Below are 27967 nucleotides of genomic sequence, written 5' to 3'. Positions count from 1 at the left end.
AGAGCAAAGTTTGCTCAGCAAACGGTCATCCTGAGGCTCTATTGCTGTAATTGGATTGCATCCCCAGCCACAATAAATTGCAATCAGTCGCCGCGGAGGGGCTGATGGGGGTTGTAGTCCAAGAGCAGCTGCGGATCCTCAGACGGGCCCTCCACTCACTGCCTGTTAGGCTGTCTTATGGAACGCCCTTCTCCGCCCCTCCCTTTGCTTCCCGGCTCCTATACGTGTATGGTGGGACGAGACACGAGAGAGCGGCCGCGCGCAGGCGCAAACTCTCCGCTCCCTCTCCCTCCTTTCCCCCGCATGCGCCGTACGGACCTGAAGGACCCAGCCTTCTTCCGCTGCGCTCCCTGCCCCAATACCCAGAATCCTTTGCAAAGTGTCAACGTAGCCGGCGCCGGCGCTGTGAAAGCCGAGGAGGGAAGGAAAAAAGAAAGGGGGGAAAAAAGCCGCTACCGAAGCCGGCTGAGAGGCTCTGACTGACTGACTGACTGTGACTCTGCTGCGGCCGCCGCCGCCGGTTCTGGAGCAGCCGCTGCGCTACCAGGTAGGCCCCGAGAGAGGGAGCGACGTGGAAGGGTCGGGCAGAAAGAAAGGGGACGCTGGGAAGGGAGGGGGGGGGTCCCTCCGCCTATCCCCCTGGGGGAGTGGGGGAGGGGAACAAGGGAGCGGGGTCTATCTGACCCCCCCCCCACCCAGGAGGAGGGATTGTTGGGCGTGGGATTTTTTTCTCTTGCTCCGGGGTGGGAGTAGGGGGTTGAGGTTGTGCGTGGGGGGGGGGGTGTTGAGTCCGCCCACCCGCCCCCTCCCCAATTTTGAAATGCGAGCTATGGGTGATGATATGGGAAAGCTGGTCCTGGGGCAGCAAGTGTGAATTGGCTAAGCAGGGTCCTCTCTGGTTTGCATTTGGAGGGGAGATGACATGTGTGAGCACTGTGTAGCATTGCCCCAGAGGGGATGAGGCTACAGCTCCGTCGAAGAGCACCTGCCTGCTTGCATGCAGAAGGCTCCAGGTTCTCCCGCTGACAACTTCTCCAGGACAGGGCTGATGAGAGAGACTCCTGCCTCGACAGCCTTGGAGAAGCTGCTGCCAGCCTGTGAAGACGATGCTGAGCTAGAAGGACCAGTGTGGTCTGGCTCAGTATATGGCAGCTGCCTCTGTTCCTATGACCGGCAGCCGCTCTCCAGGGTCTAGATAGAGAGGTCTTTGCTGCTACTGGAGATCCTTTCAACTGGACGTGGGGGATTCAACCTGGCACCTTCTGCCTGCAAACAATCTGCTCTCACCACTGCCCCAAGCAGGGTCTGACTCGGTAGAAGGCAGCTTCTTGTTTTCCTTTGAGGCTGCAGTTTTGGACCCCCGTCCCCTGCTTTGGAGTCAGCCCCTTTGAGTTCAGTGGCAGTTGTTACTGTTGATGAGGGTTGCTGCCTCTTTGCAATAAGCACTCTGGGTTGTGCAAGGCTAAATGTGTGCAGAGCAATGGTGGCTCTGGTGTGTGGGGGCGGGGTGGCATGGGTGGCGAAGGGGGTGGGGGGAGAAGTGGCACAGTGCATTTATGGGTGGGTGAGCTGTGTCCCAGATATTTAAGATTTTTTTGCAGGGGAGAGGCTTGCTTGGCTTGCCTCCCCCCCCAATAAAAAAAATAAAAAATAAAATCTTAAATATTTCGGACACAGCTCGCCCACCCGTAAATGCACTTTGCCACTTCTCCCCTCCCCCCTGATGTCGCCACTGGCTTAAGGTTGGGTTGCTTGCCTGTGAATACCATTTTTATGGAGGATGAGGCCAGCGCTCAGGGGTAGAGCATTTGCTTTGCATGCAGCTGCCCCCAGGTTCAGTTCCTTGCCTTCTGAAAGACCCAGGTAGGGCTGGGAAAGACCCCTTTCCTGTCTGAAACTTTGAGAGCGGCTGTGAGTAAGTTGTATGGACAGGCAGTCTGCCTTGGTGGAAGACAGCTTCCTAAAGTCAGTCCTCCCTGGGCATGAATGTTCCCCTGGCCAGGGTGAATGATGTTTGCGTGCGCACATGTGCATCTGTGTGCAAACTTCTTAAATCCCCATTCAGCCATGAAACTCACTGGTTGACTCTGGGCCAGTCACGTCTCTTTCAGCCTAACCTCCCTCACAGGGTTGTTGGGAGGAGAAACATGTGCACCACTCTGGGCTCCTTGGAGGAAGAGCGGGATATAAATGTAATAAATAAATACATACATACATACAGCTAGATGGATGAAGTTTCTGACTCAGTAGGAAATTATCCATTGTGCTTTTGCTTCATACTTTTGGCTACCCCTCTTCTTTGGAACCCCCTTCCCCCTCCCCTGATTCGTTCGGCCCCCTCCCTGACTGCTTTTAAGGCCCTTCTTAAGATCAACCTGTTTTGCCAGGCATTTGCCCTTTTAAAATTATTATTATTATTATTATTATTATTAATTAATTGTTATTGGTATCGTTGCTATTCACCACCTAAAGTCTTTGGAGGAGGCAGTATAGCTCAGTGATAAAGCACTTTCTTTGCATACAGTAGATCCCTGGTTCATCCTTGGCATCTGCAGCTAGGGCTGGAGAAGACCCATGTTTGAAACCCTGGAGAGCTTGCTGTCAGTCAGAGACAGTTCAGAGCTAGATGGGCCAATCTGTACGAGGCAGCTACATGTGCTGTGTTCTATTTAATTTACTTGTTGGTGCAGATGATAACATGGACTCTGGTCCACAGAAACCTGTGCTATCTTAGATTTGTTAGCCTTTAAGGTACTTCAAGACTCTCCTTAATATATTAATGGCATGCACTTATTATTAGATCGCTTTCTCTCTCTCTCTCTCTCTCTCTCTCTTTAAAATTAGGACAACATATGTTGGGTTTCCCATACAAACTCTTTTGATCAAGTCAGTAACCTGTTTGGGGGATTTAATTGCAGACTATTCAATAGATTCTTTTTCTTTATCACATTTCTATATAATGTGTGTTTGGTAAATCTTTCCAATAAAAAGGCTATAAAAGACCCAAATGTGAATTGTAGGGAAACTCTCTTCTCTTCTTTTACAGTGGTAAGGATTTACACAAAGGATATTTTAGATTCCTTGATTTGCAACTGCCCCGCCCCCATATATATTCAATTCCAAGAAATGCATAGAATCGGAAATAATTACATTCTGCCTACTGACATCAAAATTGTGGAAATCCAAGTGACAGGCATCAAGGATTCTAGAAGTTCTGCTTTCATTTATTTAACTATCTATTTCCTCCCTCTGAGCAGTACACATGCTCTTTAAAGTGTGTGTGTCAGTTTTTAAATAATTTCACAGACTTTCTAGTCCACAAACACATTTGTAAGTCCACACTTTTGTTACTTATTTGTGTTACACTTGACAATCTGAAAGAAGAATAAAAACAACACTTCCAGTTTACAAACCCTCTTTCTCTGGTTGTCTGGAGGTGAACCTTTGTACTTTGTCTTTTCAATGGCTTTCAGACATTTACGAGAGAGCTTTTTCCCATGTTCGCTTTCTCATAATGTGAGAATCTCACCAAGGGCCATTTTGGGCACTCAAAAGAAGCACAAGTGATGCTTCTGGGTCATCAGAAGAAGTGGGATGCACATTTCCTATACAGGGAACTACTCCAGTGTTTCGCACTATATTGTTTAGCTGCTGCTACTCTTACAGCATCTTATTACACCTTTCTGGGTGAGAGCTGGATGCTTGGAAAGAGGAAATGGGAATCGCTCACACTCTCTCACCACTCCTCTTGAATGTCTGAAGTGAGGAACCTGCAAACTGGCTTTTCATATTTGATGGGATAAGAACATAAGAACAGCCCTGCTGGATCAGGCCCAAGGCCCATCTAATCCAGCATCCTGTTTCGCACAGCGGCCCACTAGTCATAATCCCAGTGGATTGCAGTCATAAGTCAACCTAGCCATGGGTGGTTATTCTCCATCAATCTACCATTGCTTTTCTGCATAAGACTTCTTTTTTGTGTGGGAGAGGGATGGATGGGTAAGATCCCCCAGGATAATATCTCTGCAAGCAGAGGTACTGTGTAAACTATCCCTGTGACTAAAGTCATTGGCTCAATGCAGACAACTCTGTGAAAATTGAAAAATCTCCACAACTATGATTTTCCACAGAGTTTCACAACTATGCCCCTCCTGCAGATGGTGCACTATAGCTCCTATCACGCCTGGCCACTGGCTAGTGATGATGGGAGACATAGTCCAAAAAAACTATAAGTGCTTTCAATTCTAGCAAATTTATTGCATAGTGTCTTATTTCTTTTCTTTAGCTGGGGTTGTTTGTAGAAAACACTACTGTGTATTGACTTTAAATGTTTAAAAGTATTTCAATAAACATTTCCATGTAAATATTTGAATTGGTTTCAGTGGAAACAAGCACATTAAATGCGCTTTATTGATTCAGTCATGATCTGATTATATTTTAGTTCCCATGTGAAACCTGCACTAAACTGCACAGTCCCATCACTGAGCCCTCACTGGGTAAACGGGATGGCAAAGTGCCAGGAGACAATGTGTTATAAAGCAAACAAGTTAAATGTTAAATGGACTGCCCCATATTTGCAAGGAGAAGGCCTCAGTTATTCTGAGAGCAGATATAGGTGCACCACCTAGAGATGTTTGTATTGGGTGGTATAGATAGGAAGAAGAGATACATAACATCTCCTATCTTTCTAAATGTAAGAATCAAGTGTGTCTGCCATTTTAATCAGCAACTGTGCCCCTGGTATCAAAAGTTTGTGTAACACTGATAGAATATTGCTCATGAGAATACTTTCAACACTGTATTCTTTTCCTGGTTGCTAATTGAACCATCTTATCTTGTAGATGCTTATTCGGAAAAGGCATTGTTTGCTTTATAACACAATTGTTCTCCAGCATCTTTGCTCTTTGTAGATTCTCACTCTGCTTCCCTGCCAAGAGTTAGGGTTTTTTTGGGTGTTTTTTTAGGATTCTCCTTTTAACTCCACCACCAAACTCTGGCATTCTGTTCTTCTTATCCTTTTGTATTTCACTGTCCTTGACACCCACTGAGAGCAACCTAGCAACCCACCCACAAAGCTCTTTGAGAACCATCGTATGGAAATGGCCACACAAATAAGATAAAATAAGCTATCCACACTCTAATTGTAACCCACTATATGCAGATATATTTTTATAACTATGCTGTCAATCACCAACATGATAGAACATAAAGGTGTATCTAAAATATAATAATGATGATCTCTTCAAACAGTTTGTAACAAGTCTTCTATGTGTGCTGCATCTTTGGAATACTGAAGCTGTAAATATCCTTTTTTCATAAATTCAACTAACAACTTGAACAATTTATTAGGACATTTCTGCTGATGTTAGACTACAAGAAGATGCATTTAAGTGCCAGCTAAGGAAGGTCGTAAACCTAATCAAATTTGGGCATGATAAAATTATATTGTATCAGTTGTGTGAGCATGAATTATTTCCTTATTTTTATAATTGATTGCTCATGAGGGAAATATTTGGAGAACGTATTGCATATGGAAGCAGCTGACAGGACTACTTAGCAGAAAACCAAACACTTAATAATCATTAAAATTAGATTCAAATACAACTATTCTGTTTAGCACAACAAATGGATGGGCTTATTCAGTTGTAACTCTTCTTGAGCTAGAAGATCTTTAGAAAGGAACATTGTTGTCTGTAAGGTATTAACAAGTCCTGGATCAACCTCATCACCTAGCTGCCCCTTGTGTATAGTCCCTGTCTTGAGCGTACTGATCTATCTCAGTGCATTGCATGGTTAAAGTTCAGTCCCTAGCATCTCCAGTTAGGAACATGGGAAGCTGCCGTATACACAATCATACCAGTGTTCCATCTTGCTCAGCATTGTCTACACAGACTGGCAGCAGCTTTTCCAAGGTTGCAGGCTGGATTCTCTCTCAGCCTTATCTTGGAGATATCAGGAAAGGAACTTGGAACATTCTGCATGCAAGCATGCAGGTACTATTCCCAGGGTGGACCCACCCCCTGAGGGGATATCTCTCAGTGCTCACATGCAGTCTCCCATGCAAAGGGTTTTACTTAGCAAAGGGGACAGTTCATTCTTGCTACCCCAGGACCAGATCTCCTCCTAATTAAAAGAGGTTAAAAGGATCTTGGTTAGTTGATGCTTGGAAGGACCTATACCTGAGGCCCTGGGAAGCCTGTCAATTGGGATGCATATATTTATATGAATATACCTTCATGTTTCTTTTCAGATGCTTTGCTTGCATTTTTTGAGGTATTTGTTACTGTGGAAGGAAGGTGTCACTTGAATTTCGGCACCTCCTGACTTCATTCTGGATAAGAAGATGTAGGAGAGAGATTCATTTACTTGCTTTCCTTTCTGTAGGCTTCATTCCTGTTCTCACTGAAAATGATGGCAGCCTTGGTTTCCAGGCAATTTGCTATAATTTATAATCATTTTGTCTAATTGATTTCTAGTGCTGTGCTGTGCAACAGTACAATTATAATTTATAAACTTGGTGGTCTGAAGTTCAGAGATGTGAAGTCACTCTTAATTACTATTATGCCTTTTATTTTGAGAATTATTGTTTTGACATAAGCTTTCATATATCACCTTGTGGTAGGAAAAGTAAATTATCAAATATTCTTTCTTCACCCATGGTGGAGTGTCTAATTTCTGGATGTTGTTGTTTTAATTTTAATTCTCCTCATAAGCAAAATTAACAACTCCTATCCATAAGGTTTCTGCAAACCTGTCTGCTCTATAGCAGCACCCCAACTCTATCCAGTCTTTGGCCTGCAGTAGCAAAAATCAAATTTTAAAAGCAGTGGAGTTTTTTCACTCCGCTTGCTGGAGTTTTCAGCACTTCATCTCCTGTCTTCTGCTTGGAGCAGAGATCAAGTAGAAGAAGCAGAACTGCTGCTGGCATTGTTGTCGTCATCTTACTCCTTGAAGACGTGGAAAGTGGAGGTGTCGCTTTCCGATGATTACTCTGTAGCTGTGGTGGTGGGTGTAGCTACCTTTTCAAAGTAGCTGGTGATGGTCCTTTGTTTCCCCTTGCTTTTCAGAGCCTGGTAGGTATCCTTATAGGGTTGCAAAGCAGCCTGCAGCTGCCTTTTGAACTTGATGCTGTACTCCATCAGGGGATCAGCTTGGAATACTTGTTCAGCCAAGGCAATCCTCAGCTGCAGAATCTCAGACAGCCCCTTTGTGGTGAAGGGCTTGGGGAGCATCTCTTCCTTTCTCCTCTTCTTCCTCACTCTCAGGAGCTGCCTGGATGATATTTTCCAATTCTTCCTCTGTCAACTCCTCTTGATGGAATTGGAAAAATTCCTCAACCTCATGTGGCTCAAAATCTTGCAGGCCTTCTCCACCAATGGTATGTGTAAGGTCCTACTCCACTCTACTTCATCAGCTGCTGAGGGAATGGTTGCATCAGATGAAGAGGTCACTGCCCCAGGCTACAACTACTTCCACACTGCGTTCCATGTGTGAGATTTGATCTCTGCAAGGGATGCTGTAATCCGCAGTGCAATCCGCAATGCTGTAGCTCCTCCAGCAGTTGCTGACTGTCAAAGGGATCAGCTTCCCTGAGATCCAGCATCCTTCTGAAGGCATAGTGGATGTAGTACAACTTGAAAGCCGCAATCAGACCTCTGTCCAAACAATTTCCAGGTTCAGGTGTGCAAACTGCAGGGTCTCAGGATGGCCAGGGGCATTGTCGAGCACCAGGAGGACTGAAGGCCAGGTTCTTGAAGGTCGGATATCTCTGCACCTCATGCAGAAAGCAGTTGTTCATCCAGTCAGAGAGAAGCACTGGGGTCACCCATGTTCTCGTGCTGGCTCTCCAGAAGACGGGAAGCTGGTTTGTTTTTCTCTCTTCCCTTTCTGGGCACAAGGGTTCTCTGCTCAGTACAGGAGCATGGGCTTGATCATGTAGTCCCCTGCGGCATTGCTGCATACCAGCAGAGTGAGGCTGTCCTTGGCTGCCTTGAAACCCAGAGCAGTTATCGCTTCTTTGCTGATAATGGAGTGGGATGGCATCTGCTTCTAGAACAGGCCTGTCTCATCAGCATTGAAGACCTGCTTGGGCCTGTATCCTCTGGACTCAGTTAGCTGTTGGATGTCTGCTGGAAATCTTTGTTCTGTCTCATGGTCCACTGATGCGACTTCCCTGCCAGCTTGACATTGCAGAGGCTATAGTGGCGCTTGCATCTTTCAAACCAGTCCATGAGGGAGGGAGGATTTTGAAAATACTCATCTCCTCTTGGATGATACTTCCAAGTGGCTAAAACAGTTCATTGAGAGGGAATTTTGCACTCTCCTACCCTCTATTTCCCCAGCACCCCTCCCACCCCCTCTCAGGAAGAAAATCACCCTAACAGACCCAGGGCCCCTTCCAAACATTTTATCTCCTCTTCCCCTGACTCCAGCCCAGTGCATAGGGCAATTCCCTTGGTGGAGCGGGGCAGATTTGTACCCAGACCTGTTCATGTGTGTAAAAGGCATCTAGAACCCCCCCTCCTCTTCCGAAGAGTGCCTGCCAAAGAGACCTATGTTACGAAGCAAACCTTCTCTTCCCCTCCATCCCTTCCCAGCCTGCCCCTTCCCAACATTCCAATCCTGCCCTCACACTGTTCAGCCTAACGTGCTGGTTAGCTCAGAATCAGAATCTGAAGAGGGATCTCTGACAAAGATACCTCCCCACTGGCTACACAATCCAACCGCCTCTTTCATTTGGTGGACTTTGAAATCCTCATGGCTAAGGCCAGGAGAACAGTTAAGGCTGTTCCTAATATAGACACTCCAGCTACCAACCAGGAGTTGGATGAAAAGGTTTTTCCCTCTACTTCATCTTCTTCTCCTTCTGAACCCTTCCCATCTCTCTTTCACTCTACCATGTTGTCCCAATGGGCAGTTCTGTTTGACACAAGCCCGTTATCCCTTTCCCAGGCAATTTGTACTCATCACCACAAGAGGTCTCAGCGATCTTAGCCTCCCCTGCAGTAGATGCCCCTGTCTCCCAACTGGTGTCAGGGGCAATCATGCAGAAAGAGGGAGAAGAACAACCAGGGTGGATTTGATTTAAATCAAACTGATTTAAATCACGATTTAAATCAAACTGATTTAAATCACTATCAGGGTGGATAAAAATCAAAAAAATCCGATTTAAATTAAAAAAAATGGATTTTTTTGATTTAAATTGGATTTTTTAATTTTTTATCCACCCTGCTAGTGATTTAAATCAGTTTGATTTAAATCAAATCCACCCTGAGAACAACTAAACATTTCTGAAGACAAAAAATGTGAGTTCCACACACACACACAAAAAGTCTCATGATGCCTCAGCCACGGTTATCAAGGCCTTAGCTGCTAATTCAATTTTTGCCAGAGCATCGGTTTTTGGGCCAAGGAGCTATCACAATACATTCCTCTAGAGAACACAAAACTCTGCCAAGAGATCAACAAAATGGCTAAGATGGCAGTCTTCATAGTTGATTCTAGTCTGGATTGCATCCTAGCTTCCAGACACCCCTCAACCACGAGGATATACTGGGCCACATGGATGGCTTTCTCCTATTGGGCAAAAAGAAATGTTCTGTTCCAACCTCAGCAGGAGTACTGGCATTTCTTCAATCTGGCCTGGACCTAGGCCTCCACCCGAACACACTTCAGAAACAGACTTTGGCCTTGTCTTCCATCTTACACATTTATATACCTGGCTCTTCTTCCCTCCTCCATCCCCACATCACACACTTCCTCAAGGAACTGTGTGATGTGGAGGAGCTAAGTTGTGTGTAACAACCTAGCTCCTCCTCCTGTACATATATTTTGATATATTTAAAGAAGTTTTTGTTACTCCCCTTGACACTTCTAGCTAGAGGTTCATGAAACTATCTTCTTGCCTTCCTTATTGTCTTCTTGCATTTATTTTGCTAGAGTTTATTCCTTTCTGTTCTCTTCATTTGGACAGTACTGTTTTCTGAAGGAAGTCGTCTTCCCTTCATAAGAACAGCCCTTCTGGATCATGCCCAAGGACTACCTAGTTCAGCAGCCTGTTTCACACAATGATCCACCAGATGAATAATATACTACTTTTCAACAAAAGTTTCCAAATCAGATTACACACAGAGATAGAGAGATATAAAATGGCTCCCTGTCCCCAAAGGGGTCACAATTTTAAAAAGGAACAGAAGATAGACACAACAGCCACTGGAGTGATGCTGTGCTGGGGATAGATAGGGCCAGTTGTTCTCCCTCTGCTAAATAAAAATGTCTCTGGGAAGCCCACAGGCAATAGGTAAGGGCATGCCCTTTCTCCTGCTATTGCCCCCTTGCAACTGGTATTTAGAGGCATCTTGCCTCTGAGGCTGGAGGTGGCCTGTAGCCCTCAGACTAGTAGCCATTGATAGAGCTGTCTGCCTTGAACCTATCTAAGCTCTTCTTAAAGCTATCCAAGCTGTTGGCTGTCACCATGTCTTGTGGCAGAGAATTGCATAGGTTAATTATGTGTTATGTAAAAATGTAATTTGTCTTGTTGGCCCTTAATTTCCTGGCCTTCAGTTTCATGGGATGGCCCCTGGTTCTAGTGGTATGAGAGAAGGAGAAAAACTTCTGTCAGCTTTCTCCACACTAATGCATGATTTTATAGACTTCTATCATGTCACCCCTCAGTCTTTTTTCTAAACTAAAAAGCCCCAGGTGTTGTATCCTTGTGTAGCGGATTTAAGTCAGACCTTAAGTGGCTCAGAAGGGAAATGATTGACTAACAAGCAGAAGGTTGCCGGTTCTAATGCCCACTGCTACTATATCGGGAAGCAGTGATATTGGAAGATGCTAAAAGGCATCATCTCATACTGTGTGGGAGGAGGCAATGGTAAGCCCCTCCTGTATTCTACCAAAGACAACCACAGGGCTCTGTGGGTGCCAGGAGTCGAAATCAACTTGACGGCACACTTTACACTTTATGTCTCAGAGAAGCCCACATGGGGGGAAGAAAAATGCTGAATCATTCCCTCCATGTTTGCTCAACAAAGGCTGTTCCTTGGTAGTTAAATTGCTGCCACCACACCCACTTTTAAACAGAGTTTAATCCTTCGCTAGTGTGGGCGACATTCAAGGGAAAACTCTCCTTCTCTTTGCCAATGGAAAAATACAAATACCCTCCACGTGCAGCCTACTCGTGAAGAGAACACTTGGTAATGATTTGCTGAGCAATTAACATTGAGGCATGTTTTCACCAGAGTAAAATCTCCTTTCCTGCGTTAAAAATCCATTCAGAGAAAGGTAAAACGCAAAGAAGAAGAAAATGAGAAAAACTTTATTCAAAATATTACAGACTACTTCAGTCTGAGGCTCTCTCAGCTTTAAGCTACAGGTAAAAGGAGCACTCAGTAACTACAAGAATACTTCAAAAAGCACTCTCAGATGATATTGGGGTGGCACACTTTAAAAATTGTGGTTACCCAATTGCATAGAACATAAATGCAAGAAAATACAAAAAGCCCCCTTGAGAGTTTACAGAGACCTTTACAGTGCTGTAGCTGGAAAAGGGCATTGGCTCAGTTTGCCTTGATTTGTTGTTAAAAATAAAAACACAATATACCAGTTGTAGGGATTTGCATAACATGAAAAGAAAGAAATCTAACATGAGTTAGCTAACAAAATGTCCCCTCACTAAACATTTCCCCAAAGCCAAAGCCCTGGCTTCTTTCCTGAACTCACCAAATCCATGGTAGAGACTTCATGCCCCTGCATTCATTCTAGCTGCTGCCATTGCCTGGCCAGCCAACCTGTTGTTCGCCCTGTCTGACTCCAACTGAGAACAAATACCCCCTTCACTTCCTGCCGTCAGGCCCTCCAGGACCTGGTGCATGATGTCAATGTCATTGACCCTTTAGGGAACAGTGACCATAGTGCGATCAAATTCAGCATGCATGTGGGGAGAGAATCACCAAGGAAGTCTAACACAGAAACTTTGAATTTCAGAAGAGGAAACTTCTCCAAAATGAGGAGTATGGTGAAAAGAAAGCTTAAAGGGAAATTCAGGAGAGTCACTTCACTCCAGAATGCATGGAGTTTACTCAAAACCACAATACTAGAAGCCCAGTTAGATTGTATACCCAAAAGGAGGAAAGATACCACTAAGTCTAGGAGGATGCCAGCATGGCTAACAGGTAACGTCAAGAAAGCCATAAAAGGGAAAAAGACTTCCTTCCAAAATTGGAAGGCCTGTCCAAATGAAGAGAACAGAAAGGAACACAAACTCTGGCAAACGAAATGCAAGGTGACAATAAGGGAGATGAAAAAAGAGTTTGAGGAAGATTTAGCTAAAAGCATCAAAGGGAATAACAAGAACTTCTTTAAATACATCAGAAGCAGGAAACCTGCCAGGGAGGCAGTTAGACCATTAGACAATGAGGGAGTGAAAGGGATTATTGAGGATATGGAGGTTGCAGAGAAGCTAAATGAGTTCTTTGCATCCGTATTCACTGCAGAGGATACTGAGCATATACCTGTTCCTGAACCAGGATTTTCATGGATGGAGGCTAAAGAACGGAGTCAGATAGAAGGGACAAGAGGAGAAGATCTGAACTGTCTGGAAAAACTGAACACAAATAATTAGGGCCGGATGGCATCCATCCAAGAGTCCTCAAAGAACTCAAATGTGAAATTGCCAACCTCCTAGTGAAAATATAAAACTTATCCCTGCACTCCTACTCTGTACGGGAGGACTGCAAAGTAGCCAATGTAACACCAATTTTCAAGAAGGGATCCAGGGGCGATCAGAGAAATTACAGGCCGGTTAGCTTAATGTCCATTCCAGGCAAATTGATGGAAAGCATCCTCAAGAATAAAATTGTAAAGCACATAGAAGAGCAGGACCTGCTGGGAGAGAACCAGCATGGCTTCTGCAAAGGTAAATCTTGCCTCTCAAACCTTTTGGACTTCTTTGAGAGTGTCAACGAGTGTGTGGATCAAGGTGATCCAGTTGACATAGTCTACCTGGACTTCCAAAAAGCTTTCGACAGATTTCCTAATCAAAGACTCCTGAGGAAACTTAGCGGTCATGGGATAAGGGGACAAGTACATGTGTGGATTGCTAACTGGTTGAAGGACAGGAAACAGAGGGTTAGTTTAATTGGAGAGTTTTCACAATGGAGGGAAGTAAGAAGTGGTGTCCACCAGGAATCTGTACTCAGACCGTTGCTTTTAAATTTATTCATAAATGATCTAGAAGTAGGGGTAAGCCAAGGTGACCAAATTTGCAGATGATACCAAGCTCTTTTGGGTAGTGAGAATCAAAACGGATTGTGAGAAGCTCCAAAAGGATCTCTCCAAACTGGCTGAGTGGGTGACAAAATGGCAAATGTGGTCCAGTGTTGGCAAGTGTAAAGTGATGCACGTTGGGATGAAAAACCCCAACTTCAAGTATATGCTGATGGGATCTGAGTTGTTGGTGACTGACCAGAAGAGGGATCTTGGGGTTGTGGTGGACAGCTTATTCAAAGTGTTGACTCAGTGTGCGTCAGCTGTGAAAAAGGCCAATTCCATGCTAGGAATTATTAGGAAGGGGATTGAAAATAAAACTGCTAATATTATAATGCCCTTCTACAAAATGATGGTGAGGCCACACCTGGAGTACTGTGTACAATTCTGGTCACCACATCTAAAAAAGGACATTGTGGAACTGGAAAAATTGCAGAAGAGGGCAACCACGATGATCAGGGGCTAGAGCATCTTTCTTATGAGGCAAGGCTACAACACTTGAGGCTGTTTAGTTTAAAAAAAAGATGACTGCAGGGAGACATGATAGAGGTCTATAAAATCATGCATGGAGTGGAGAAAGTGGATAGAGAGAAATTCTTCTCCCTCTCACATCAAACTAGTACCAGGGGTCATCCCATGAAATTGATTGCCAGGAAAATTAGGACCAACAAGTGGAAGTATTTTTTCATACAACGCATAATCAACTTGTGGAATTCTCTTCCACAAGATGTGGTGACAGCCAATAGTGTGGATGGCTTTAAGAGGGGTTTGGATAACTTCATGGAGGAGAGGTCTGTCAACGGCTACTAGTCGGAGGGCTATAGGCCAGCCTCAAAGGCAGGATGCCTCTGAGTACCAGTTGCAAGGGAGTAACAGCAGGAGAGAGGGCATGCCCTCAACTGCTGCCTGTAGGCTCCCAGCAGCATCTGGTGGGCCACTGTGTGAAACAGGATGCTGGACTAGATGGGCCTTGGGCCTGATCCAGCAGGGCTGTTCTTATGAGTCACCCACTGTGTGCTGAGTGGCTGATCCCTAGAGGTCACTGCCTGTCAGTGAGGACAAGGTTCACTTCCGCCAATGTCGATACCTTTCCTCTTAAGGAAAGTGCTCTAAGCCCTCATCATTTTCGTTGCGCTTTTCTGCACTGTCTCAATTTCTATAATGTCCTTTTTGAGGTATGGTGACCAGAATGCATGTATGCAGTACTCCTAATGTTGCCTCACCATAGATTTGTATAAGGGCATCATCATATCAGCAGATTATTTATAATCCCCTTCCTAATGATTCCAAACATGGAATTACCCTTTTCCCATAGCTGCCGCACATTGACTCAACACTTTCTACAAGCTGCCAACCATGATTCCAAGATCCCTCTCCTGGTCAGTCACCAACAGCTCAGATCCCATCAGCGTATATGTGAACTTGGGTTTGTTTGGTTTTTTTGCCCCAATATGCATCACATTACACTTGCCAACACTGAACCGCATTTGCCATTTTGTTGCCCACTCAGCCAATTTGGAGAGATCCTTTTGGAGCTCCTCACAATATGTTTTGGATTTCACTACCCTGAATAGTTGCTGCTTACTCCAACTTCTAGATCATTTATGAATAAATTAAAAAGTACTGGTCCCAGTACAGATCCCTGGGGGACCCCACTTGTTGCTTTCCTCCATTTTGAGAACTCTCCATTTATTCCTACACTCTGTTTCCTGTCTTTCAATCCACACAGGAACCTGTCTGCTTATCCTGTAATTGCTAAGTTTTCTCAAGAGTATTTGATAAGGAACTTTCTAAAAGCTTTTTACAAAGTCCAAGTATGTCAGTTAGTTCACCTTTATCCACATGCTTGTTAACACTAAAAAAAACCACCTCCAAAAGTGAGGTAAAATTTATCTTTGCAGAAGCCATGCTGGTTATCCTTCAGCAGAGCCTGTTCTTCTATATGCGCAATAGTTTTATCCTTGAGAATGCTTTCCATCAGTTTGCCCAGAAGTTAAGCTAGGTGGTCTATAATTTCCCAGAACGTCCCCCCCCCCCCCGCCCACCCGATCCCTTTCTGAAAATCAGTGTTACATTGGCTGTTTTCCATTCCTCTGGTACGGAGCCTGATTGTAGGCATGTTATATATATTTTTTTCTCTCAAGGAAGTCAGCAATTTCACATATGAGTTCAAGGATTCTCAGGTGGATGCCATTTGGCATTGACAATTTGTTAATTTTTAATTTTTCCAGACCGTTTAGAATGTTTCCAGACCGTTTAGAATGTAATCTCTCATCACCTCTATCTGACTCAGTTCTTTAGCCTCTGTCCCTAAGAAGCTCAGTTCAGGCACAGGTATACACTCAGTATCCTCTGCCATGAATGAAGACAGACTCATTTAGCTTCTCTGCAATCTCCATATCCTCCTGAATAATCTCTTTTCACCTCCCCATCATCTGTCCAACTATCCCCCTGGCAGGTTTCCTGCTTCTGTTGTATTTAAACAAGTTTGTTTTTCCTCTTTATGCTTTTAGCTCAATGTTCCTCAAACTCCGTGTTTGCATCACTTATTGTCTCCATGCATTTCTTCTGCCAGAGTTTGTGCTCCTTTCTGTTCATTTGGGCAGCCATTCCAGTTTCTGAAGGAAGACTTTCCCCGCTTTCATAGCTTCCTTGACTATACTTGTTAGTCATGCTGGCATCCTCCCAGACCTGGTGGTACCTTTTCAGTATACAGTCTTACTGGGCTTCTGTTATTGCAGTCTTAAATCAACTCCATGCATTTTGGAGTGAAGTGACTCTCCTGATTTTCCCTTTCAGTTTTCTTTACACCAAACGCCTCATTTTGGAGAAGTTTCCTCTTCTGAAGTCAAACACAGATGCATTGGACTTGCTTGGCAATGCTCCTCAGACATACAAGTTCAATTGGACCACACTATGGTCGCTGTTCCCCAATGGTTCTACAACTCTGATATCTCGAACCAGGTCTCAGGCACTGCTCAGGATTAAATCCAAGGTCACCTTCTCTCTAGTTGTTTCCACGAACACCTGTTCTATGATACAGTCATTTAGCATGTCTAGAAAGTTGATACCTCTGTCCATACCTGTATGTTAATTTGCCCAGTCTATGTGAGGATAATTGAAGTGACCCATTATTCAGCTCTGTCTCTCTTTGATGCCTCTCTGATTTGCTCCTCCAACTCCAGGTCACTCTCAGTGTTCTGATCTGGAGGGCAATAGCATGTCCCGTGTGTGTGAGTGAATGAATGAATGAATGAATAAATAAATAAATAAATCCTTTCAGTCTTTGTATTGTCACCTATGACTCTGTGGAGGACTCCGGTCCTCCTAGGTGTTCTAGCTTGTTGGGTTATATCCCTTTCTAAAAAAATTAATTAGAGACTGTGTGGATACTCACAATACAAAATTGGGGGGTTCTGCCATGGTGGCAGGGGCTCCATCTGCAGAAAAATAGCAGGAGATCGAACACCACCTGGTTCTTCCCCCACTCCCAACTGTTGCAGGCAGAAGATTGCATGTGGGTTGCTCTCATGCTGCCAGATAATATTCCCATTAGCAGAAGAGAATATGCCTGCACAAATCCTTGGCAGATGGCAAGTTTTTGGTGGCTGAATATAAGCAAGTAGTCTGCCGCTTGCTTCCCTTTGGCCTAGCACTAGCCCCCATGATAGGTCCAGGGCCAAAACAGGGCTGAGCAGGGTTAACCTTCCTTGGGCCAGAAGCTATTGCATTCAAAAGAATCAGAACCACCCAGCAACCTTCCCTCAAGATGAAGATCAGCAAATAAACTGGGAGTGAGGGGGCAGTGAGAAGATGGAGAGCAAAAGGAATAAAATCTCCTTTTGTGCTGCCTCCTCCTTTGTTTTTGATTGTTTGCAAGACCCAGTTGCTGCTGTTTTAGAACTTTCGTCTCTTTTGAAGCAGCAGTTTTTGTGGCCGTCAGTCTACTTCAGACTTTGCATTAAAAGCACCCAAATCTGCACCTTTCCTTGCTCAACAATAATGTGTATCTGCAACTTTTGTACAGCTTCCCCCACAAAGGATGCTGGCAGGGCATTAGCTTGGTCTTGCCTAGTGGTTTTGCTGCAGCACCATATGCCACTGCTGCATTTCAAACAAAATGTGAGAAGAGGCCAAAACAGTACATAACATGTTAAAATGGGGGTAGGGTGGTTTATAAAAAGGTGCATTTTTGACTTTTTCTGGCAGAAGGACAGGGCTTTGCTTCAGAATGGGGTATGCTAAGTAAAAGGTATCTTCTGAAAATACAAATCGCATTATAAAAATTGTCCATTCTACCCGTGGCTTGGAAACTTTAACTAGAATGTTGGCTAACACTGCAGCATTCTTGATTCAAGGACAAAAACTGCTGGATGTGTTGGCACCCTACAGGCCTGTTCCACAACCCTTTCAGTCATGGTGTGCAAACTGGGATCCAGTCTCTGGGATATGCATTCTTTCACCTCCCCTCTCTGATGTGATTCTCTCCCACCGCCTTGACACTAACCATGGTTGGCGCTACATGTGCACTGAAGTTAACGCTAACCATGAAGCTCTCGAAGTCAGTGTTGGCAAATCCATTCCAAATTGCAGTTTTGAGTGGAAGTTGACAAACTATAGTCAACACGGAGAAGTAAGGAGGGAAGTAGTTTCAGGGAAGAGAGGGCAAAGGAGAACATGCTCCTCAGCTGCCTCCTGTTCTGCGCGAAGCAACCGCTAACATCGGCACTGGGCCCACAGTGTAACTGTATGCTTAGTGTCTTCATTTGTGCTTCTTTCTATTTCAGGACCATGGCAAGTCCAAGAACAAGGAAGGTCCTCAAAGAAGTGAGAGTGCAAGAAGAGAACAATGTAAGCAGTTTGGTGTATCCTTTTAGGAGCATATGACTAAGCAGCAGTGAGTCACTTCAGCACACATTAAGACAATTGCCTTTTGCCTGCTTGCCGTGTGTGCTTATTGACTTGCCACGTAAACTTTCTCTAGACCAGTCATCACAAAATATACCTTAATAACCAAACCTTATGGCTTTACCCTGCCCCCAAATACCGATTGCAAGGATCTCTGCATGTCTAGAAAGAAAATGGTTGCTGCAATGCTTGATACTTGTACAGTGACTGAACCTGAGCATCTCTGGTATTCATAGGATGTCCTGGAATGAGATATTCAAGTAAAATAAATAATAACTTTATTTAATTCATTCATTTATTCATACATACATTCATTCATTTACATCTTGGCTTTTTATCCCATTCAAGGGACTGGCTAACAACCTTGCTAAGAAAAGTTATTTCAATAAAATTAGAAGTTACAATCCAATCTTGCTTACAGGGTTGTTGCTGAAAACCTCATAGAATATGCTGCTACTACAAATATTTATTTATCTCTTTGGTGCAAAAGTTCTCAAAGTGATTTAAATAGATGGTTTCCTGTCCCGTAAGGGCTCATAATTGCGGAGGGGTGGGGGGAATGGATGATAAGGTTGACACGAGCAACCATCACTGGAGGGATATATACATACAATTAAATAAATATAACAAAATCACCACTTTAAAGGGTGCCTCTTTGCCCAGTTAGCAAAACATATAAGAACAGCCCTGCTGGATCAGGCCCAAGGCCTATCTAGTCCAGCATCCTTTTTCCCTCAGTGGCCCACCAGATGTCTCTGAGAAGCCTACAGGCAAGAGGTGAGGGCATGTCCTTTCTCCTGCTGTTGGTCCCTTGCAACTGGTAATTAATTAATCAATTAATTAATACATTTCTATACCGTCCAAAATGCAAGTTTGCTGGACGGTTTAAAGGCATCTCGCCTATGAGGCTGGAGGTGGCATACAGCCACCGGACTAGTACCCATTAATTGACCTGTCCTCCATAAATTTGTCTAAGCCCCTTTAGAAGCTATCCAAGCTAGTGGCTATCACCATATTCTATGGCAGAGAATTCTATAGATTAATTATTTTATTTATTTAAAATATTTCTATACCGCCCAAAACATGAGTGTCTGGGTGGTTTACAATGAAAATAATTTAAAACGTCAAATCAATTAACAGTGAAAATCATTTAAAACATTTAAAACCCAGTATTAAAATTTTAAAACTATAAATCTCATTAAAAAGCCTGGGTGAATAAATGTGTCTTCAGCACCTTTTAAAAAGTTGCCAGAGATGGGGAAGCTCTTATTTCAACAGGGAGCGCATTCCAAAGTCCAGGTGCAGCAATGGAGAAGGCCTGTTCCCAAGTAGCTGCCAAAAGAGTTGCCAGCTGCTGCAGGCGAACCTCTCCAGATGCTCTTAACAGGCAGTGGGGCTCATGGCAAAGAAGATGTTCTCTTTCATACCCAGGGCCTAAGCTGTTTAGGGCTTTATGGGTAACAACCAGCACCTTGTATTTTGCCCGGAAATGTATCAGCAGCCAGTGTAGTTCTATCAACACAGGAGTAATATGGTCTCTTCTAGATGACCCAGAGACCAACCTGGCCACTGCATTCTGAACCAACTGCAGTTTCTGGACTATGTATAAAGGCAGCCCCACATAGAGTGCATTGCAGTAATCCAACCTAGGGATTACCAGCATATGTACCACTGTTTTGAGGTCGTTCAGCTGAAACGGACGCAGCTGGCGTATTGGCCAAAGCTGATAAAAAACACCTCTGGCCACTCACTCAACCTGGGACATGAGGGAAAGGTTTGGATCCAGAAGCACCCCCAATTATGCACTGTGTGAAAAAGTTGTCAATCCTAAATTTCCCAGACTTCAGTTTCATAGGATGACCCCTGGTTCTAGTGTTGTGAGAGAGGGAGGAAAAATTCTCTGTCCATTCTTTCTACTCCATGCAAAATTTTATACACCTCTATCATGCCTCCCTATAGTCACCTCTTTTCTAAACTGAAAAGCCCCAGGTTCTGTAGCCTTGCCTCATAAGGAAGGTGCTCCAGGCATCCCCTAATAATCTTGGCTGCCCTTTTCTGCAGCTCTTCCAGTTCTACAATGTCCTCCTTAAGATACAGTAACCAGAACTGTGCACAGTACTCCAAATGTAGCTGCACCATAGATTTGTATAAAGGCATTATAATATTAGCCTTTTTATTTTCAACCCCCTTCCTAACGAGCCCTAGCATGGAATTTGCCTTTTAAAACAAAAAACAAAAAAAACCTGCTGCCACATACTAAGTTGACACTTTGAAAGAGCTGCCTACCACAACTCCAAGATCTCTCTCCTGGTCAGTCACTAACAGCTCAGACCCCATCAGTGTGTAAGTGAAGTTGGGGTGTTTTGCTCCAAATATGCATCACTTTACACTTGCTTACACTGAACTGCATTTGCCGTTTTGTTGCCCACTCACCCAGTTTGAAGGGATCCTTTTGGAACTCCTCATGATCTGTTTTGGATTTCGCTACCCTAATAGTTTGTAGTCTCACATTTGGCCACCTCGCTGCTTACCTCAACTTCTAGATAATTTATGAATAAGTTAAAGATCGCTGGTCCCAGTACAGATCCCTGGTGGACCCCACTTCTTAATTCCCTCCATTGTGAAAATTGTCCATTTATTCCTACCCTTGGTTTCCTGTCCTTCAACCAGTTACCAATCCACAATTGAACCTATCCCTTTATATATGTGCTGATGAAATTTTGTCACAGAAATGTGCTCATAGGATGGTTTCCAAAAGTCATGTTAGAATTGACTTGAGTTTTGCCAGTCTTTAATAATTTGATCCAGTACATTGCATTGAATAGCAGTCTGCCCCATCAGATTCAAATAAAGCCACCAGTTAGCAGAAATAGCATTATTTTCATTGGTGAGAATACCTGCTTTCCCTTCTGTAATTAGTCTAGAGACCAAAGAAATCTTGGGATGACTGGTGTGTAATGAAAGCTATTTTCATGTAAGCAACCTGTTAGTAAAGAAGAATAACTGTTGATTCCTTTAACAGATAGCATAACAGTTAAGAGTGCATTACATATAAAACCCATGCATGTCATTTTGCATCCTATCTCCGATTTTTCTTGATCAGAGTTCCATTCCTCACACTGTTAATGTATTAATACTTCATTAAATGGTAATTTTCCAGCAATTTACTTCTTGTTTCTCATACAGCCAGTTTCATGTTCCCCCTTCTATTGTTGGTATCTCTTCCTGTATAAAGAAATTAGGCTGATGCCATGCATCTCCATCAAAGCAATGGCAAGAGGGACACCTAGTGAACCAGGGAGATAATTTGAAAGAACATCTGCTTCCCTGAACCTCTCTTTGCTGCTGCCGCTGCTGTTCATGGGAGCAGAGAGCCAGGAGCCACATCGTACCACTGTGTGCTACTCTCAGCAGCATGTGGTATGCCAGACCTTTTGTTGTGAGAGCATCTTTATCTGCTTATAAATCTGATTTTTTTCACTTTACTATGACCTGCTTTGAGAACCATGGTAATAGGAGAGTACAGTCATCCCTTGCCAACCACGGTTTTACTAACTGCAGTTTTGAGTAGATATGCATGGGAAATTGTGACAGGTCTTGCCAACTGCGACCTGAGTATCCACATTTGGTGAGGGTTTTTTGTAGTGATTTTGCAGGGGTTTCAGTTATTTGGGGGGGTTCAGAGGTTCGTTCTGCTCATCCCTCTTGGTGAGCCTTGCTTACCCTTTCTGAACTTGCTGTCCCTTGCCAATTTAAAATGCATTTGAGTGATTTTGTGGAGTTCAAAAAATGTCCAGAGGTTCAATCTGCTCATTCTTCTTGGTGACTCCTGGCAATATTACAGGATTTTTAGCAACAACAACAAAAAAGTATCCCCACCCCCTTTATTTTTAGGTCTTTTGTGGTCGTGGTTCCCCTGTCTTCCTGTTTCCCATAGACTTTAATGCCTCACCAACTGCACATTTGCCAGCGGCAAGGTTTTTGAATGGAACCCTAGCGGTTTGGCAAGCGATGATTGTATACAAATAAATAAAAGGTACCCCTGTATAAATAAGAGGTTTCAATTTGTATCTCTATAATGTTAAAACAGCAAGCTAATAGAACAAAACTTAGCTACACTTTCTTTACCCCTTCCCCACACTTGTGATGAAGTAACTTTTCAAGGTACACTAATGTGCAGTTCTGAGCTTGCTTTCTCCAAAATAACATTTTGATTCCATTTTCTGAGTTGTCTCTGGGCTTTCTCACCTGAAACCACTGTTCTCTGAAAACTGAAAGAACCACCTCTTCCTCCTCCCCCCCCCCGCCCCTCTCGTTTCAGGTTTGTTTTGAATGTGGCGCATTTAACCCTCAATGGGTGAGTGTGACATATGGAATCTGGATTTGTCTGGAATGTTCAGGAAAACATAGAGGATTGGGTGTTCATCTCAGGTTAGTCATTGATTATGATAATCAATATATTTTCATTGATAATGAAATTAAGTAGATCGAATCACCTACTAGGACACAGTTTGAGAGCTTCAGATGTGTATTTTTTGTTAACAATAAATATGTTAATAATAACGTAGCATTAAGTTAGTCTCATGTTTATTATCCCAAGTGGAAGTCAGTAATCAATATTGGTGTGGGGAGAAGGCACAGGTATAAATTTGCTGAAGTTCTGGAAAAGGTCTACACATTTATTTATTTTTTGAAGCCTCTTTGAGCAATATTGGGTTATTCAGAATGTGGTTTTAGCAATCCAGCTTTAGTTTCAAAGGGCTTTTAGTTTCAAACTCTTGTGGCTGTTGCATTGTCAGTGTAATTATAAGAGGATGTTAATATCATGTGAAGGAGTTGACACTGTGTTTTGGTTCACAGTTTTGTGCGTTCTGTCACGATGGACAAATGGAAGGACATTGAGCTCGAGAAAATGAAGGCTGGTGGTAATGGCAAATTCCGGGAATTCTTGGAGTCTCAAGAAGACTATGATCCTTGCTGGTCACTGCAGGAGAAATACAACAGCAAAGCTGCAGCACTCTTCAGAGATAAGGTAAACTTTAACTTGAATTAAACTATCATTTAACATCCTTGGCACCTGATCATTTCAAGACTGAATAGTATTAAGAGACACTGTTTCCATGTACATGTCTGTGAATATTAACCTGTTCATTAGGAGACAGACAAGGAGAGTCTTAGTGCAACATTAACATTTCCGACTAGATGGAAGGAGAGTTGGTCCTTTGGTAGCAAGCATGATTTGTCCCCTTAGCTAAGCAGGGTTTGCCCTGGTTGCATATGAGTGGGAGACTACATGTGTGAGCACTGTAAGATATTCCCCTTAGGGGATGGAGCCGCTCTGGGAAGAGCATCTAGGTTCCAAGTTCCCTCCCTGGCAGCATCTCCAAGACAGGGCTGAGAGAGATTCCTGCCTGCAACCTTGGAGAAGCCGCTTCCAGTCTGTGAAGACAATACTGAGCTAGATGGACCTATGGTCTGATTCAGTAAATGGCGGCTTCCTATGTTCCTAAATTCCTTCTGCCATGTGTGACTACTAAGAAATAAGAGTTACTAAGGTATGGAATAGGGTGATATTTAACTGTCCAGTTCCTCTTGTGTGGCTTTTTAAAGAGAAACTAAAGAAGGAAAATAATTATGCTTTGTTCGGGCTTGTTTCATTGTTAGAGTTGTAACACAGCATCCTACTGCCTGTCCAAATAAAGTGATATGCCATTTGCAAATATTAAAGCAATTTGTTCACTGATCAAGTCTGTATGGCAGGGATATGCAGAGAAGTGTTCATGGTGGCTGATCTAAAATTGCAAGATTTTTCTCTCTCCTTGGAATTCACATAAGCAATGGTATCTTTCAGCAGTGCTGTTAAAGTCTTCTATTGCATCTTTCATCAGCCAGAGATAAGCTAGTAAAGCCCTACTGGATTGGACTAAAGGTCTGTCTAGTACTACATTTTGTTTCTAGCAGCCAACCACATTCCTTCTGGCAAGTGCAGGGCATTAGGCAATAGCTTTGTTACAACTTTTCTCACCTGTTGGTTATATCCCCAGCACCTGGTATTCAGTGGTATACTGCCTCTGAACATGGAGGTTCTTTGCAATGTTCTGTCCCTAAAGCCGCCCCGAGCAGTAGTGCACTGGAGGGGTGGGGCATGAATATTTTAAATAATAATAATTTCTCTCTAATGGCTAAGGGCTGTTTATAGACCTGTCTTCTATTAATTTTCCTACCTGCAAGTTCCCTTCATTAATTAAGTTTTGTTAGTACAAGATTGCTTCCATAAGTCTTAGGACAAAGCAGTAGAGACTCTGGTGGGACTGGCTGCCTCTAAGGCTGCTGTCCTGGATTCCAAAGCAAGAGGATGAAGAAACCTTTTTGCCCAGCCTTAGAAGCCCACTTCATGAACCTGTCTTGCTCGGCAGAGGCAGAGTTGAGTTCCAAATGAAATAGTGGCTGACCCACTGTCCACACTACTGAACATAAAGTTCTTGCAGTTGTGCAAAAGTGCCTTTGTGCATGTGCAAAAAATGCACAAATGGGATTGCACGATCATGATGCCACTATATTTGATGCGCGTGCAGCAGCACTCTTGCATAACTCTGAATGTTACATTCCACTGCATGTGTAGAATTGTGCAGTGTGTTAGCTAGTATTTTTAAAAAAAATTCACTCGCGAACACTCAGAGCAAAAGTTGCATGAGGTGAACAGGAGAGGTGATTTTTAGCAGTTCCCCCGTATTGGAAACCTATCGTCAGGGGCAGCAGAGGGAAGGGTGAATTGCTGGAAACTACTCCTTCACACTTTGCACGAGTGGAAGCATTCTGTTTGTGCAGCTTTTCTGCTGGCTGTTTCTTTAAATTCCTGCATTTCTTTTTAGGTGGCTACATTGGCTGAGGGCAAAGCATGGGCAATTGAAACTTCTTCTGCCAGGAACTGGACTCCACCTCAGCCAAAAGTTGCTCTGTCCTCAGCTCACCGGTAGGAATTTCATTGACTTGTACAATAATGGTTCCAGAAAGTATCTATTTGAAGGCTAAAACTAGACATTAGGGAGTCCATGTGGCTGTTGCTTAAGCTGAAATGCTATTTCTCTCAACTCTGAGTAATGTGTCATTATACAAAATATCTGATGCAACATCATTGCATCCAGAGCTGCCCTGACCTTGCAAGTTTCAGCCAATGAAGTGAAGCAGAGGCAGGGAAACTCAGAGGCAAATAAGAACACATGTTTTATTTTACTGCGAGTTATTAGGAGGAGGGGAGAAGGCACAGGATTGTTGCCTTTTTGTAGCAACCATGCCTTCACTCATTCTGCACTTCGGCCTAAGGCAGTAGGGCTGGAGTCAGGGGTTCTCAAAGCCAAAGGCCATTGTGACTGGGACGGATGGGCATTGTAGTCCAACAACATCTGGGGACCGAAGTTTGAGAACTCCTGACTTATTAGATGCCACCTTATAAAATAGAAAAAGTACCAAAGAACCTAACTCCTCCACCTCCCACCCCTGCTCAGTTTTTAGCAACAACTTTTGTAGCCAGTCCTTCCTTAGTCCCCAGAGATCTGACCAAAGGTCAGCATTTAAATTTTTTATTAATTTGCACTGTGTCTTTCCTGAAGTTCAGTTCTGCTCTCAACATGTGCAAAATGTTCAAAAGTGTGTGCTTTATGAACATGGTACTATATTTGCAGAGTAATTCGTCCCTCCCCCCCCCCCAGAAAACCTTTGTTTTAATTTGCTTTTATAGATAGCTGTTTATAGAGCAGCTGTTTTCGAGTTTGGGGGTGGAGGGAGTGAATTGCAAGCATTCAAGCCCATGCTGTGGCCAGCCATTGGCTTCTTGAGTATAAAGGGCCTAGGAAACCCTGAATGTCATTGCAGCAAGCCAAACGTCCCTTATATAGCAGTTAGTTCTAAAACCTATAAGATTGACCAGATATTCTCAGAAAGCAATAAAAGAATGCAGTCTTTCCCCAAAAGTCTTTTAGTTCTGGTTTCCCTCAGTTTACTAGAACTTTTTATATTTTCAATTATAGCCAGATCCCAGAGTTTACAACTTAACCAAAGACCAAAACTTAGCATCCAGTATTCAAACGTTTGAGCATAGATCGAATGCATATTCCCCTGCAAACTTGGCAACGAGGCACCTTTTACCGTGGTGATTCTCTTTATTTAGCAGGGGGAGAGTAACTGGCCCTCTCCACCCCCAGCACAGGACCTCCAGTGACTCTTGCTGGTGTCTATCTTATGTTTCTTTTTAGATAGTGAGCCCTTCGGGGACAGGGATCCGTCTTATTTATTTATTATTTCTCTGTGTAAACCTCCCTGAGCCATTTCTGGAAGGGCGATATAGCAATCGAATAAATAATAATAATAAGTTACAAAAGTTCAGATTTAATTCAGTTCATGTTGGCTCCTGAAATCTCACAGTACTCATTAATCAGTTCCAACAGTTGTTAACGTTTGACTACTCCTTAACACCAGCAGCATATTGGAGGCGGGCTGTAGCTTAGTGTCGGAGCACACGCTTTGCATGCAGAAGTTTCCAGGATCAGTTATTTGCATTGCCAAGTAGGATTCTGAACCCCTGAAGGGCTGTTGCTAGTCAGTGTAGATAGATGCAATGTCCCTGGGTTGCTTGGGCCATCCTGCCTTCTTTCTTCGTTTGGCCTTTCTTCGTTTGGAGTTTAAGGGAGAGGGGAGGTCCCATCACCTAAGCCCCCTTCTCCCATGTCAACTTGGTAGTCGCAGTGGTCCACGGGCTGCCGAGGCACCCTCAGCCCTCACTTCTTGCCGGCCCTCATCATCGACTAGCCTGTCTTTAAATAAACCTCTTCAGGCACTACAGTTGTTCCAGGGGGTGGGGCCGCATCTGGGCGGTCTGCTCCATCCCTGGAAGCACCATGGGGCCTGTGGATCGGCATCATCCCTTCTATCAGGGGCCTGCCGGCCTGCCTCTCTGACCGTTCTTGGGGCCGATGCAGGCATGCCTGCACCATCCTTGGGGACAATGGAAACGGAACATTCGTCCACGGGCCTCCTTGGCCCACTGTCAGGGTGGGCTCTGTTGCTTTGGTCACCTCCCTTCCATCATGTCCCAACAATAGTCCAGTGGTCTGATTCAGGGTAAGGCAGCTTCATAAGCTCATAAAATATTTCAGATTCCTTCCCATCTATTTTAACTCCATATACACACACACACACACACACACACACACATATATATATATATATATATATATATATATATATATATATATATATATAAATAAAATTTTATAACCTAATGTCTACTTCAGTTACTCTGGCATTACATTTGTTGTATGTAATTTTAGTTTTAGTCTGGACGTTCCCCAGAACAGCCAAACTCAGGGACTGCTTGGGCTAGCTTTGTGACAACTTGAACAGCTGTGTCTATGAACAAGGGGCAGGTCAGCATATAGGGTTTGTTTGCTCTCCCATGGATTTTCACTGTTTAGGATTGCAGCTGCTCTGAGTGTGTAGAAAGGCAGAGATTCGAGTGTCACAAAATGGGGCCAGAGAGTCTAGAGTGATTACAGAATATTTTGTTTCTTCCATGTGTAGTTTGCTTTTACATTTTTAAATTCTTCTTTGCAGCAGTTCTGCTGGACAGCCCCAGAATGCCAGTGCCCCTCCGGACAAAGCCTTTGAAGACTGGTTAAATGATGATGTTGGCTCTTATCAAGGGTAAAAATGGTGGCTCAGCTAGCTACAAGGGTCCACAGACTTGGTTGCCAGTGGTGACCACTCCTCAGACACAGAGCACAATAAAAATACA

The 27967-nt window shown here is 43.8% G+C and overlaps 1 protein-coding gene across 13 annotated transcripts in view; it reads left to right on the top strand.

Annotated features, from left to right (window-relative positions):
• The first annotated feature begins 279 nt into the window (after nt 1–279).
• Nucleotides 280–27967, top strand: part of ARFGAP1 (ADP ribosylation factor GTPase activating protein 1) — a 54014-nt gene continuing 26326 nt past the window's right edge. For 4 of the 13 annotated variants that reach the window (XM_053246128.1, XM_053246123.1, XM_053246132.1 and 1 more), the window contains exons 1-6: nt 283–547; nt 18057–18120; nt 22499–22608; nt 23038–23209; nt 25050–25150; nt 27787–27876. In XM_053246128.1, coding sequence (XP_053102103.1) covers nt 18061–18120; nt 22499–22608; nt 23038–23209; nt 25050–25150; nt 27787–27876 — 533 coding nt within the window. In that variant the 5' untranslated portion in view covers nt 283–547; nt 18057–18060. Of the gene's footprint in view, nt 548–18056; nt 18121–22498; nt 22609–23037; nt 23210–25049; nt 25151–27786; nt 27877–27967 lie in introns of those variants that run through there. The other 9 variants (XM_053246131.1, XM_053246133.1, XM_053246127.1 and 6 more) reach the window with 5 other exon arrangements.

The sequence above is a fragment of the Hemicordylus capensis genome, chromosome 4, assembly GCF_027244095.1.
Source record: "Hemicordylus capensis ecotype Gifberg chromosome 4, rHemCap1.1.pri, whole genome shotgun sequence".
NCBI classification, from domain to species: Eukaryota; Metazoa; Chordata; class Lepidosauria; order Squamata; family Cordylidae; genus Hemicordylus; species Hemicordylus capensis.
This window is presented reverse-complemented; position numbering and strand designations above follow the sequence as displayed.